The sequence below is a fragment of the Neolamprologus multifasciatus genome, chromosome 7 (genome assembly GCF_963576455.1).
Source record: "Neolamprologus multifasciatus chromosome 7, fNeoMul1.2, whole genome shotgun sequence".
NCBI lineage: Eukaryota > Metazoa > Chordata > Actinopteri > Cichliformes > Cichlidae > Neolamprologus > Neolamprologus multifasciatus.
Genome location: NC_140445.1, coordinates 1,460,174 through 1,474,410, shown reverse-complemented (window position 1 = coordinate 1,474,410; position 14,237 = coordinate 1,460,174). Strand labels below are relative to the sequence as shown.

The 14,237-nt window shown below is 45.4% G+C and overlaps 1 protein-coding gene across 2 annotated transcripts; it reads left to right on the top strand.

Annotated features, from left to right (window-relative positions):
* Positions 1–47: 47 nt before the first annotated feature.
* Positions 48–10,355, top strand: ciao2a (cytosolic iron-sulfur assembly component 2A). Of its 2 annotated transcripts, XM_085165427.1 has the most exons (5): positions 63–311; positions 1,705–1,869; positions 6,035–6,084; positions 9,028–9,073; positions 9,517–10,355. In XM_085165427.1, the coding sequence occupies exons 1-5, from the start codon at positions 188–190 to the stop codon at positions 9,615–9,617; spliced, it is 486 nt and encodes a 161-aa protein (XP_085021553.1). In that variant the 5' UTR covers positions 63–187; the 3' UTR covers positions 9,618–10,355. The 2 variants fall into 2 exon arrangements, with proteins under 2 accessions (XP_085021554.1, XP_085021553.1); XM_085165428.1 differs by lacking the exons at positions 9,028–9,073; positions 9,517–10,355 and adding an exon at positions 6,626–6,936 and having other exon boundaries at positions 48–311.
* Positions 10,356–14,237: the final 3,882 nt, after the last annotated feature.

The window sequence follows — 14,237 nt, the reverse complement described above, 5'->3', positions numbered from 1 at the left end:
CTGAGACTAACACCGCCGATGTGTATACAGTTTAGCAGTTAGCGCTCATGCTAACTGTAGCTGATTGGTTCCATTGTCGCAGATAGAGATCTGCTAAAGGCGCGCTGCTGTAAGCTAACGGCTGCCTCTTAGCTTTCCTGCCAAAGTCAACGCGAAAGGTCCCGTTTATTATGGCGTTTTCTAAAACATGGAAGCAGTGTTGAGCCTCGTGTCGTTAACTGTCACGAAGGTTTTACAGTTCTCCGGACTGACGGACAACTGGAATGCCCCGAGGGCCAAAAAGATGGAGGAGAAAGCGTTAGAAGTGTACGGTACGTTCAGCCGGTAATGGAGGCTAATGGAGGCTCTGGTCTCATAAACAAGGCTCTACTGCACTGTCAGCTAACCTGTCTACGTACTGTAAGTCTGTAAACCCACGGCCAAGATACTGACAATAAATACCAACGACTGTAAATAATGTTAAATACATACAGTCAGTGATGACTTCCGCCACACTGTAAGAAAAACTATCTGAGTAAGAGTTTTCTGTCAGTTTTGCTCGCAGATGATTAAATCACGCGCCGAAGTGTCGACCGTGTAATGAGCTTTAGCAGGTGTTATAGATTAGTAGTAAAAACGTAAACTGTTGAAGATTAAGTTAAATGTGAGATTATTGAACTGGAGTTTGGTGCGACATGTGGAAAAGGGTAGAGAATTAAAACTTACCCTCAACATTTGACCTATTTTTAACTCCTCCTCAGTAAAACTACATGAAGTTTCCATCCACTCATCACAGGCTTGAACCTCACAGTCATTTTGGGCTTTTAATGATTTCTTTGAACGGTTCTTCTTCCAGGATGGACTGTTTTATAAAACTGAATTGATTTTGATGTTTACGTACACATGCTGAAAGCTTGTGATAAATGATGTTGGAGGTTCTATAATGTCTTTAAACTTGGCCGAGGCCTGTTAGCTTCTCATTAGTGATCATGGTTAATTACACCTGACAGATTCTCTCTGCAGCATAAAAAGGATTTGTTTGACAGCATTCACTGGATTGACCAATACTGGGAACAACGGGAAAGTCCAGCCATCTCAGTGAAGATCGGAAAAGCAGAAGTGCAGATTTACACAAGTTGGGAAAGTCTCTCTGAGCAGTTTCTGAACAAGGATCCAAGATCACACAAGTACAAGTTACTCAGATCTGTCACCCCTGAGGTCTGGGAGAGACCCAGACTGTCCCCCTCAGCTCTGTGCAGCTAGCCGGGTGAAACGGGGACACAGTCAGGAGTTCCAACAGGACAACGATCCCAAACACACATCAGAAGTGGTTTTGGATAAAGCAGGCTAACACTGGGCTTAGCATTGAGCGCTTCAAACCCCTGAAAATTTGTGGACCAGTTTAAATTCAGCTAAGGAGAGCAGTCAAATATCAGCCAGATGTGCCAGAAGCTGGTTGATGGATACAAAAACATGTGGTTGAGGTGCATCTTGCTAAGAGGCATTTAACCTGACATTCGTGGGGGTGTATGTATATATCTGAGCCTGACAGCCTTCACAGTGACCTTCCTACAGGTCTGCTCTGCAGCAGGAAAAACTCAGAACTTCTTGGACTCTTCGTATCGTTCTCAGTTTGTTTCAGCTGATCCTCAAACACGAAGCTTTGCCTGTTTTCTCACTTTAATCTCGCTGTCATGTGACTCCCGTTTTCTTTTTCTCCATCAGATGTGATCAAATCGATCCGTGACCCAGAGAAGCCCAACACCCTGGAGGAGCTGGAGGTGGTGACGGAGAAGTGCGTGGAGGTGCAGGAGCTCGGAGAAGACGAGTACCTCATCATCATCAGGTTCTCCCCCACCGTCCCCCACTGCTCCCTGGCTACGCTGATCGGTGAGTCGATGATTGAACCAGGTTCAGCTCCTGTTAGGAGGACAACTCAGAATATTCCAGATAATCTATTTCTAAGGTTTATGGAAAATCCTTGGAGATCAGCAGGAGACGCTTACAGGAGGAAGCGCATTTGAAAAACGAATCTTAGCTTCAACAAAAAGAAACCAGAGTGAAAGATCAACATGAGCCTAAAGACTGAAATCGAGTTAAAAACAATCAGGAACTAAAAAGTTCAAACAGTCACCAGTCACACAAGAGTCTGTGATCCACCCCAGAAGCTATTAGTTGGGATGCTGTGTGCAGTGTAAGTAACACTGCACACAGCATAAACCCTGTTTTACTGCTGGAGCACAGAGACACGTGTCCAGTGTTTAAACTGAGAAAATGAACCATTCTGATAAAACAATGAGCTCATTTTGAGTCTGATGGCAGGAACGTGTTTCTCACTGCGGCGTCCGCTCGTCTTTTACATCAGCGCATAAATGTCTGTGAGCCAAAGACAGCAGCTGCTCGATGTAGTTTTGTCTCAGACTCTTTTTATTCCCAGACATGTTACTGACCTGCTGCCAGTGACCCGATGACCTCGGCCGAGGTGACCCGCTCTGTGGACGTGTAGCTGATAAACTGTGTCAGGGCTTCAGGTAGAGCAGGGTCGGGTTAGTTTCCATGATTCTTACAGGTGTGCTGTGTGTCGTCAGCGTATAGAAAGTACTGTCTACAGATTTAAAATGTGATGTCACCTTTGACCTCTGACCTCACGCTGACATTTAAGATCTGGGCCCTTTCTCAATTCTCAAGTACGCGAGTACGTACTCGCCGAGAACACGAGCACGGACTCGCGATTTGTACAATTGGAACACCAGCGTACTTGATGATGTCACAGGTCCAGAGTTTTTACTGCCGTCCTTAATTTAACTGTGAGTAATATGTTATGAAGCTTAACTTTAATCACAGCCAAACCGGTTTACTCAGGAACTAATAAAACACTGAAATAAACCAAACATTAACATTTAGAAGTGATCTAAGTGACTTATATATCATGTTTAACCTCAGTAGTGAAATCTCTATTAATAAAAATAGTGTACATGTACATACGTGTACATACCTTAATAAAAACAAGCAGGTGAGATGTTAGAACGCTTTTATTTTTATTTTAGTGGACACTCAATACAATAGACAGCTGCTGGGGTTTGTTTAACCTGAGTAGCGAAAAGACCGCGGGGGGGGTTGAAAACGATGTGCCGGGAGTCCGCTGTTCTCGCCGGCTGTAATAATCCTCGACCTCGCTGTCTGCTGTGGAGCTGGCGGGTCACAGACGTCTCCGAAAACGTCGGAGCGCGTTTGTAAATATATGATATCTTGATAAATCGAGCAGATATTTGAAGTTTACACAGCTACATTCTCGCTTGAAAAGAACTTAAAGGTTTATTTTGTGACCCAGAAAGAGTAATATTTAAAAGTTTTTAGCCCCGCTCGTCCGCCATTGCTGCGTTTGAGTTTTGGACAAAATGCATTCTGGGATATTTAGCTGTACCAAGTCCACACAAGTCACCACCGATGCATGCTCGATAAAACGGGCGGAGCGAGAACTCGGCTTGATGCGTACTTCGAATTGAAACAGTACTTGGTCTCCGACTGATGACGTATCATGAGTACACGAGAACGCAAGTACGCACAAGTACGCATATTGAGAAAGGCCCCTGCCTTTTTTCAAAGTATGTAAGTGTCGTCAGGTTAGTCAGAAATATACTGCAGTATAATATTATATAATACTACTTAGTCCTGCATACAGTTTGTGTAATCACAGTAAAACTGCCCATATCTGCAAACTTGTTAAAGTAGATTTAATCAGAGCAAAGAAAACAAATGAACATGTAGAAAACAGCCTCGTGCTCAGAGCTGCCCCGCTGCTTCTCCTCCTTACAAAATGTTCCTCGTTTCCATGGAGAACAGTAAAAGTCTCAGTTTAAACATTTGATGTGTTTTCTCTCTTCTGTTGGGAATAAAACATGAATATTTATGAGAGCTGCACATCATTGAATTCTTGTGCAACGGGGTCGTAACCACCTGATTTATTTTAATTAGAAGTTTGTTTCCCTTTTAATCACAGTCCCGTCTCTCCATCATCGCTGTAAGAATACTTATTATTCTGGACGTCCTCACAGCGGCGGCGCTGCAGTGACAGAGTCCGCCCGAGGACGCTCTCAATGTGATGAGCAGCAGGAAATAACCAACGCCTCGCTTTTAGCTCAAAGCGATCTCTGGAAGCTGTGCGTGCGTGCATGTGTGTGTAAATGCAAATAAAATTTTAACCAGACAGTGCTGCTCCATGATGAGGAGCCTTTCAACACAGCTGTGGGGGGTCTAGCCCACAGCTGTGGCTCCATTTTTGGATGTTTTATCGGCCCGCTCCAGCTCCTTTTCCTATTTCTATCAAACTGTCGGAGCGACAGAGTGAATATACTTCAAGACAGACTATATAAAACCCGATGTATGCTGTGGCAGCTGAAGACATCACTGATTAATTTAGCAGCTAACAGCAGAAGGTGGTTCTTTTTGAACGGGAGGCTGCTCTGATTCAAAGTGTTTATTGTTGTTGGAGTGATTTTGTTAAATGTTGTCATTGTTGTGCTTCAGTTTGTAAACCTTTTCTTAAACAGCATGTTTAGATATTGTTTTGTTCTCCTCCCCGGCCTGTTGGATGGTGGGGGGGCCGTAATGTTTAACCGTTTAAGACCTACCATAGAACCAAGTCCGCCAGAGCTTATATTATATGTTTACATGCTGTGGAGCCATTTTTGGGAGCATTTCAAGTTGCTATACATCAATACAACCATTACAACCTAAATTTTAATAATATGTCTGCATTAAGTGCATAGTAATTACATAAATTGCAAAAAAGTGCAATAAACTACAAAAAAATTGAAAATCGTTTTTGTTTTTTTAACATATATTTCTAGTTAGAGAAATTTAAGAGGCTTATCCCTCAAAACTGTAAATACAAAAAAGTTGCACAAAATAGTTTCCCACCACAGGAAATTTATTTTGAGTGTCTTCATAGTTTTATTTTTGAAATACACCAATTTTTATACACTGCAGGAAAAACGAAAATAAATATTATAATGCAAATTTGCAAAAAAGCAGCATATGCATCAAAATAAACTATTTCCAGCAGTGCAATATGAGTCCTAAGCATCCCAGAAACCACACAGAAAGTCATAAAGTCAAAGATAACTTTTAAAAACACCAGTATAGGCTCATGAGGCCTTGATGGTAAAAAAACTACATTTCCGCAAAATGACGTCACTTCCGGTTTCGGGCAGGTCATGGAGGACATGTGAAAGTTCGCGCTGATGGACGTAGGAAGTGTTACAAACAGCTGATCGGATCGGCAAAGCGTGTTTCTGGAATATTATGTTTTTGTTGCTGCAAGCGCTTTTTATGCAGTTTTTGCAAAGTTATATGTGGAAGGAAACTGTGACCGAGGACAAGCTGATGGCATAAGATGTAAGTACAACTCCTCCGGTTTCATATGCGAAAAAATTATTGCACTAGCTCACGTGGTTGCAGAGCTACCGGGATTTAAAAATAGTTACGCAAAACGGAGCGTGCTGCTCTGACCGGCTTTAAAGGGTTAACTACAGGCACATTCCATGTGAGATCCTGGTTTCCTCATCTTGTGAAGGATGTTCAGCCCCGGCCATTTAGGGGCTCCCCTATGCTTGTATATGGTGAACCATTAAAGTTAAGCTGTATACAGGTGTGGGGAGATGACCTTTGGATAACCAGGAAATGTGGTTAAACAGTTGTAAGCATATATTGTGTGGCAGGAAGTCATGTATACAGAGACACACACAGACACATGCGCACACACACACAGTGCCTTCGTTTTTATGGCACGCCACAGGAGTTTTATGGTGGGGGGTTGTGTAACTGAGTTGACTAAAAGACTGGCGTGTTGGCTACAGCGGTGCTTGTGTTAGCTCTCTGAGCGCAGTCTCCCCTTGCAAGTAAAAACGTACGGGTGTTGTGTTTGCAGTCTCGTGGTCTAATTCCAGCAGGGTCGCATGTTTGGACCCAACAATTTCCTCTGACACACACTCGTCTAATCTGCTGCTAACGTTGCTCTTCGTCAGTGTCTGACGGGCTTCTTCTGTGTCTGCAGGCCTGTGCTTACAAGTCAAGCTCCAGCGATGTTTGCCATTTAAACACAAGGTGAGTTTCAGCGTGACGTAAGTCGCTGCACCCAAACCACAGATGACACATTTTCACCCCGACCTCCTCTGGCATCAAGCCTCCATAGATCCTTTTTATCTTGATGTTGTGGTCAAGCCAGTGCAATGAATCTCTCCTGTTTGCTTTGGTCTCCAAGTCTTAGCACTTTGGGCCAAAGAGCTGCTGGGAAATCGCCAGCTTTAGTTTTAATTCCAATTTTTGGCTAGCAATCAAACATTTAAAAAAAAACTTTATTAGGTATCAAAGACGTACAGAGAAAATACACAAAGAAGGTTGGATTTGAACCTTTGTTTAGCAATTAGCATCACCTTTCCCCCGCCCACTCTCTACTTTTGGTCAGGGTTTAGGCGGAGCTCGTCGTGGTCTAGGTTAAAATGCGCACCCGCTTCTCAGTGATGCCACAACAAGGTGGTTAGCTGACCTCTGCCAAATGACACCTTTGCTTTCAGCCATTTTCTGTATAGAGCAACTAGCAATATAATTATAGTAGTTTCACCCGGTGCTGTTTTTGTGTGCATAGACGTTTGAACTTCCAAACTCAGGCGTGACAAAACAAATCGAACGTTCCCACAGAGAAGCTTCCTGGACAGACGCAGCTGTTCTCTCATTAACACATCAATGAGCGGCACTCGGAGAAACGGAGGCAGGAATCCCGCTGTCGATGAACCCTCCGCTGGCCTTGGGAGCCCGTTAGCGGTTTATTCACGAGCTCGTTGGAGAGGTTTCAGCATCAGAGATCGAGGAGTTCTTGGACTGCTATCAGACAGACAGGAGAGGGTGCAGGCAGGTGGAGAGCTGCAAGCTTCATCATTAAAGCTGCTTTACAAACGAGTCGAGTAGCCTCTTAATTAGAGTAGTGATTTTAATCAGCAGTGCTGGACAAAGCAGCTTCACACTGGCAGGAAAAGTTATCAGGATAATGAAAAGTTTGTTTAATGGAGCCTGATTTCTGCAGGAAGCTCTCACTGACTGTTTGCATAGCAATTAATCCAAACCACACAGGAACATTAAAGATACAGTGAGTGATTATTTCAGGTTATTTGGTACAAAAAACTCATATTTGTATTATTGGTATTTAATCCTCTCTTCCTGATTTTCATTAAAAATAAACTCACATTCTGTTAAACGTATAATTAATAGGTAACATGTGAAAAGTGCATAAACATGCTCATTTATTCCTGATGTTGTCCTAATTACTTTTTACCGATTAGACAAGCCTGACGAGCACTGGTTAAACAACAACAACAGCTGGTTATAAGCTAACACTTTTCATGTCTGTTCTTCTCATTAACAGTTTGATTTCATTCTCACATCATGTGAGAGTTTATTCACTTAGTGTTCGAGTCCGAGAAAGTTGCATCCACTTCAAAAAAAGGTTCACTAACAGTGCCCGACAGAGGCTAGCGGTGCCCGGCAGAGGCTAGCAGTGCCCGACAGAGGCTAACAGAGGCTAGCGGTGCCCGACAGAGGCTAGCGGTGCCCGACAGAGGCTAGCAGTGCCCGACAGAGGCTAACAGAGGCTAGCGGTGCCCGACAGAGGCTAGCGGTGCCCGACAGTGGCTAGCAGTGCCCGACAGAGGCTAACAGAGGCTAGCGGTGCCCGACAGAGGCTAGCGGTGCCCGACAGAGGCTAGCGGTGCCCGACAGTGGCTAGCGGTGCCCGACAAAGGCTAGCAGTGGCTAGCAGTGCCCGACAGTGGCTGACGGTGCCCGACAAAGGCTAGCAGTGGCTAGCAGTGCCCGACAGTGGCTGACGGTGCCCGACAGAGGCTAGCAGTGCCCGACAGTGGATGACGGTGCCCGACAGAGGCTAGCAGTGCCCGACAGTGGCTGACGGTGCCCGACAGTGGCTGACGGTGCCCGACAGAGGCTAGCAGTGCCCGACAGAGGCTAGCAGTGCCCGACAGTGGCTGACGGTGCCCGACAGTGGCTAGCAGTGCCCGACAGTGAATGACGGTGCCCGACAGTGGCTGACGGTGCCCGACAGAGGCTAGCAGTGCCCGACAGAGGCTAGCAGTGCCCGACAGTGGCTAGCGATGCCCGACAGTGACTAGCGGTGCCCAACAGTGGATGACAGTGCCCGACAGAGGCTAACAGAGGCTAGCAGTGCCCGACAGAGGCTAACAGAGGCTAGCGGTGCCCGACAGTGGCTAGCGGTGCCCGACAGTGGCTAGCGGTGCCCGACAGAGGCTAGCGGTGCCCGACAGAGGCTAGCGGTGCCCGACAGAGGCTAGCGGTGCCCGACAGAGGCTAGCAGTGCCCGACAGAGGCTAGCAGTGCCCGACAGAGGCTAGCAGTGCCTGACAGAGGCTAACAGAGGCTAGCAGTGCCCAACAGAGGCTAAAAGAGTTTTTATATGTGTCCTTGATCCACCACAGCTGATTTAAATGGATAAATGACCTCCTCAACATGTCCTGAAGTTCTCCAGAGGCCTGGTAATGAAGTCATGTGATTCAGGTGTGTTGACCCAGGGTGAGATCTAAAACCTGCAGGACGTCGGCCCCAGATGTTCTCTTGGCCAAAGCTCAGTTAGTTTCCAGCGTTGTCTTCCTGCCACATGATAGCGTTTCTCTGCCCATTGGGGACCAAGTCCTATCACTGAAACCAGTCATCTGAGAGCGGTCTCAGTCATCGAGGGTTCACGCTGTGCACCGTCAGATTTCAGTTTTATCACACCCTGAGCAGCGTTCACGTTTCAAAGTTGAGTTTTAAATGATGAATGGCGTCTGTTGTTCTCTGAGCCGCAGGAATCCTGCTTTATTTCTGCTCTCCGAGTTTCTAATCCTAAACCACCTTCCTCTGTGTTTCTCGCTTTTATGCAGAGCCAGGCTTTCAAATCCTCTGCTAACTGAATAAAAGCTGGATAAATGACTCTGAAACAAGCAGCCCGTTAACAACGCTTCTTTTTCTTTGCCTTCTCAGTTGGAAATTTACATTTCGGAGGGAACACACTCTACTGAAGAAGACAGTAAGTCTGCCTCATTTCTTTTTGAAAGGCATTTTCATGGATTGTGTGGAACACGCAGCTAGACGTATTCAGCAAAGACAGCAGGTTCAGAAGGATCGGAGCTTTTAGAAACTACAGATCGTCTTTACCCGAATCTGCTGTAGAAGCCAAGACGTTCATGGTATTTACTTACATGTCTGACTTTGCTCCTAACCCATGTCCTACTGTTTAGTCACATGCTACCTCTGCACAAGTTCCTATGGTTACTATTATTTTGACCGTCTTTAGGTTTAATTTACACAGAAACTTAAGAGCTATGGGATTAAAGTGCTCAACGTGTAAAGGTATTAGCATGTAGACGGTGCAAGATAGAAAAATAATATCAAGGAGATTATCTACTGACAAGTTACATGAACGACTTTAAAAAATGGAGCAAACTGACAAAATGTTTGTTTTTGTCTCAGTCAACAAACAGATCAACGATAAGGAGCGAGTGGCGGCCGCCATGGAGAACCCCAACCTGAGAGAGATCGTGGAGCAGTGTGTCACCGAGCCGGACGACTGACTGCTTGGACTGTGTGTGTGTGTGTGTGTGTGTGTGTGTGTGTGTCCATAGTGCCTGAAAATTACACTCAGAGGACTGCTGAGCGCTCGCCTAAAGGCGGAGCCTCGTGTTGGCTCGCCGGACCGTGTCGGGGGGATTTGGGGTTTTGTTTTGGAGGCTCCTCACGGGGGAACTCTGAGCCATAAAGAGTCAGAGGCTGAAGTCAGACAGCAGATGTGTGTGTTCACTTTCTCATCATTCCTGCTGGAGGGACTCCTTGAGCGGCAGCGTTTCCTCGCTGTCGTCTGCTAAAGGCGGCGCAAGATGCTGCAGGCGGAAGTGGGTGGGGCAAACAGAGACTGTCCTACTTCATGTCATCGTGCAGACTGTGGCGAATCAGAATCTGTGGGTTTACCTCCTTTGCACAGATGTTTCCAGCTTCTCTTGTAATGGTTGTTTTTGGCGCCTGTCCTTTCTAAATGCAACTTATCGAGATTTATCTGAGTGGGGTCGTTATTTTTAACGAGTAAGATGTAAAAATCGAATTTACTAAATAACCAGGTAAAAAATGAGATTAAAAGCGGACCTGTTTTCCTCGTTTTGTTTCCTGTCATAAATCTCCCGTTCCTCATATTAACTTGATCAAAGTTTGTGATAATGAGCTCAGTGCATGTACAGTCATGTGAGCCGATAGGTCAGGCTGCACTCATTTTATCAGGCTTTTCTATTCCTGGAACTTTGTGATGTCACAGAGAACGGTGGAGCAGCCAGTGGCTGCCCAAACTCTGGACCATTTTTAGCTAAAGCAGAAAATGTGATGATATGGGATGAAATGACCCCTGTAGTGAACGCTGCATTAATATTGCAGTTTAGTATTATTTTCTGATATTGTCGACGGGGGAAGAGAAGAACAGGGAGCTGCTGTGTGGTCTGAAGATGTTTGTCCTGATGTAGAGGACCAGGACACGTCCTAACCAGTTAAAGCTGTCTCAGTACCAGAGATGGTGTACCGTAATCCGATTACTTTTTTCAAGTAACGAGTAAAGTAAGGGATTACTATCGCAAAAACAGTAATTAGATTACCGTTACTTTCCCGTAGGAACGCTGCGTTACTGCGTTACTAAAACCGTGATTTTTTTGCGAGAATGTCTCATGACAGTGACGTAAGCGAGTGCGACGTTCGTGACAACAGCTGTGTGTCAGCTGTGTTTCCACTTCCCTTGTTATTGTCTTCCTGCGCTCAGCGTCAGGTCGTCAGTTTGTGTGGCTTCATGTCTTGCTTTCCCTTCAGCAGCTCAGGTCATATTTTAGTTTGCTTTTTGTCTCTCGTGTTGTTGCTCCACAAACACCCGGCGTCCCGGCCGTGACACGCAGTGTCCCACAGTGTTATGTTTGAGTGACGAGGGTTAAAACAGAAACAAGGATCCAGATGAAATAACGGTTCTGAATATTAGTTCCCCTGAGACGCTCACTGTGGATCAGTCCCTCTCGAACGACCGAGCTGCTCGCCCCATCTCTGAGGGAGAGCCCGGGCACTCTTTGAATGATGTCACAGATGAGCTGCACGCCAAGCTTAGGAGGACCACAGCAAAGCTCCAAAGCTGTGATGTCCTTCTCTCACCCCAACCAATCGCAGCAGATGGCCCCGCCCCTCCCTGAGCCTGGTTCTGCTGGAGGTTTCTTCCTGTTAAAAGGGAGTTTTTCCTTCCCACTGTCGCCAAAGTGCTGCTCATAGGGGGTCATATGATTGTTAGGTTTTTCTCTGTATCTATGAAGCGCCTTGAGGCGACCTTTGTTGTGATTTGGCGCTATATAAATAAAATTGAATTGAGGGACAGATAGATCTGCTTCATCGAGGGAGACGCTGGAGTTATGAGGGAAAGAAGGTTTAAGTGAAACCGCAGCTTTAGAGTGGACGGTTTGGATTTTAGGGGGAAATGAGCCAGTTTTACATTTATGTGATATGTTATTAATACCATTGCAACTCTAAGTTTGAGCTGAGCTCTGCTGGGGTGAAAGGCACACTCCATTATTCATTTTCCAAACAACAACAAATAAAGGGATTCATGTCTGTCTGAGCCCATCTCACTAACCTGTACTACTACTAAAACCCCTACTTTTTTTAAAAGAGTTTACATTACTTTGTGATGTCACAGAGAACGGTGGAGCAGCCAGAACTGAAAGATCTCCCATGTACAGGAGCATTTTTTAATAACAGGCATTTTTTTTTTCCAAGTTCATGTTGATAAACATCTCAGTCGTCAATATTCTCTCAAGTGCTGCCGAGAGGACGCCAAAGCAGCGGGTGTCGATATCATCCCAACCAACCACGAACAAGAACGCGGCGCACATGATGTCCAAACACAGAGATGAAGGTTTACTTTCAGAGTTGCAAGACTAAATTTCCTGGTTTGGGAAAATCTTCACCTTCACAGGAGCTTCTCAAAGACCGCACAGAGGCTCAGTGTGAGCTAAAGGATTATTTTGAACTGCATATCATGCAAAGCTGCTAGTAAAGCAGAGCAGATGAATCGTTTCATTTACGACTGCAAAGCTACAGCTGAGAGCCGCCGTTACAGACAGGAAGTGCTGGACAACAGCGAGGCTCTAAAGTCGGCTCGTAGGATCGATTCGACCAATAGCGACATCTGAGCCCGACTCCTGTACTAAATATCTCACCCTTATACTCACCACTGATCCAGCTGCTGCTGTAATTGTGCTGAAAAACCACCACTGGCAGCTAAAAATCACTGAAAACGCTCCAGAAACTTCTCATAATTACCCTCAAACTGTAACTACAACTCTGACCACCAGGGGGCGACGTGTCGCCAGCAAACTGTTGCAATCTTTCCATCTTCTACTTCAGTTTCCTCAACAGATTTGATCCCAGAAAAAGGGTGCTCTTAATAAGCTGGTTAAATAAAGGTTGCACTGGCTCGCTGGTTGTGGGACGAATGAAAGTACAGCCCAGCTGAAGTTCATCCTTCAGCTTCAATAAAACCAGATAAATGCACAACTCTTTGTTTCAAACTTGAACGCCTCCCCTCAGGTGGACCTGAAACTATGTTTTCCACTGCAATGACGTTGCATCAGCTGCTGGGGGCGCTGTTGGTCTTGGATAAAGATCCTGAGAGGATGTAAAATGGTAATTATACAGCTGTGTTATTTGAGGCCCTCAGATCTGAATAATCTCGGCCGACTGGTCGACGTTTTCATCGCGGCTCGTTAAGAAGCACCCTTTGGACGGTTTGTGAGGTCTTCCTCAGGCCGCTCAGGCTCGCTGTTTTGCTGCAGACGGCACTTTCTGAGCTCTGCAGCTGAAGGGCTGACAACAACAACCTCATCAAATCCCCTCACACCGACTCATCACGCTCACAGCCACCACACTGTTGTTACCAGGACTGAACACCGATTGCTGTTTTTCTCTTCCTCTCAAGAATGGAAAGTTTAGACGACGAGGGGGGAACACAAAGGTCCAGAGGTGCAGGAAAGAGCAGAGGAACAGAAAGAGGAGAATAAAGCCTGAAATGTCATTTTTCTGCAGTCTACTGCCGATGCACTTCTCAGGCATCAATAATGCTTTTGGCTCTTTACCTAAAGCAGCAGAGTCATCAGGATAGAGATGGTTAAAATTCCTCTCTTTGCCCCAAAATCAGGTTTTTAAAGCTTCGCTCTGGTTAAGCTGTACTTGTATCTTCCATGTAGCAGAATGATCCCACAGATTGAATTCAGGAGTCTCTGAGTGTCCTCTGTCGCTTTCCTAACGGTGTGTGTAGCTCTTGGCAAGCATGAAGGACTCACCATAATACAACCCCGACTGCTCAGTGCTGAAGCTTCCCAGTGTGCTTCCAGGGTTCAAATGGACATTTTATGATGAAGGCATTTTGAGAATCAACACATGAATGTTCAGATGTTCCCGTGTGATCTTCTCACCCTCCTTTCAAACTTCGTGCTCTGCATGAAATGCTTTAAAAACTAAAAGTTGGCCTCATCAGGGGCATTTCCAGGTTTGTTCTTTTCCAGGACTGACATGGTGGAGTGGGCAGGAAATCCGAAGAGGGGGTTGGAATTAAATACATTTTTGTTGCCTAAAACAGCGGTCTCCAACCTTTTTTGCGCCACGGACCGGTTTATGGCCGACAATATTTTCATGGACCGGCCTTTAAGGTGTCGCGGATAAATACAACAAAATAAAACTAGTACCGGTACCGAAAAAAAGAAGATTTATTCATAACACACGTGAAAAGACCCAGGAAAACCAAGTAAACGATAAAAACTATAACAAAATAACGCTGAAAACCGATAAAAACCCTGAAAACTATACATTTCACACCTGAGCCTCAACTCTCGCGGCCCGGTACCAAACGACTCACGGACCGGTACCGGCCCGAGGCCCGGGGGTTGGGGACCACTGGCCTAAAATATATGTTATAAGGTTAAGACCCTACAACAATATAAGGAAGAAAAAGCCAAACAATATGAGCAAGCACTTTGGCAACAGTGGGGAGGAAGAACTCCCTGTTAACAGGAAGAAGCCTCCGGCAGAAGCAGCAGCATCCACATTTATGAGATTTACAAAACCAATAATACAAAAAGTTTCTATATTTTAAATATATATATCTATATTTTTAAAATTGTGAA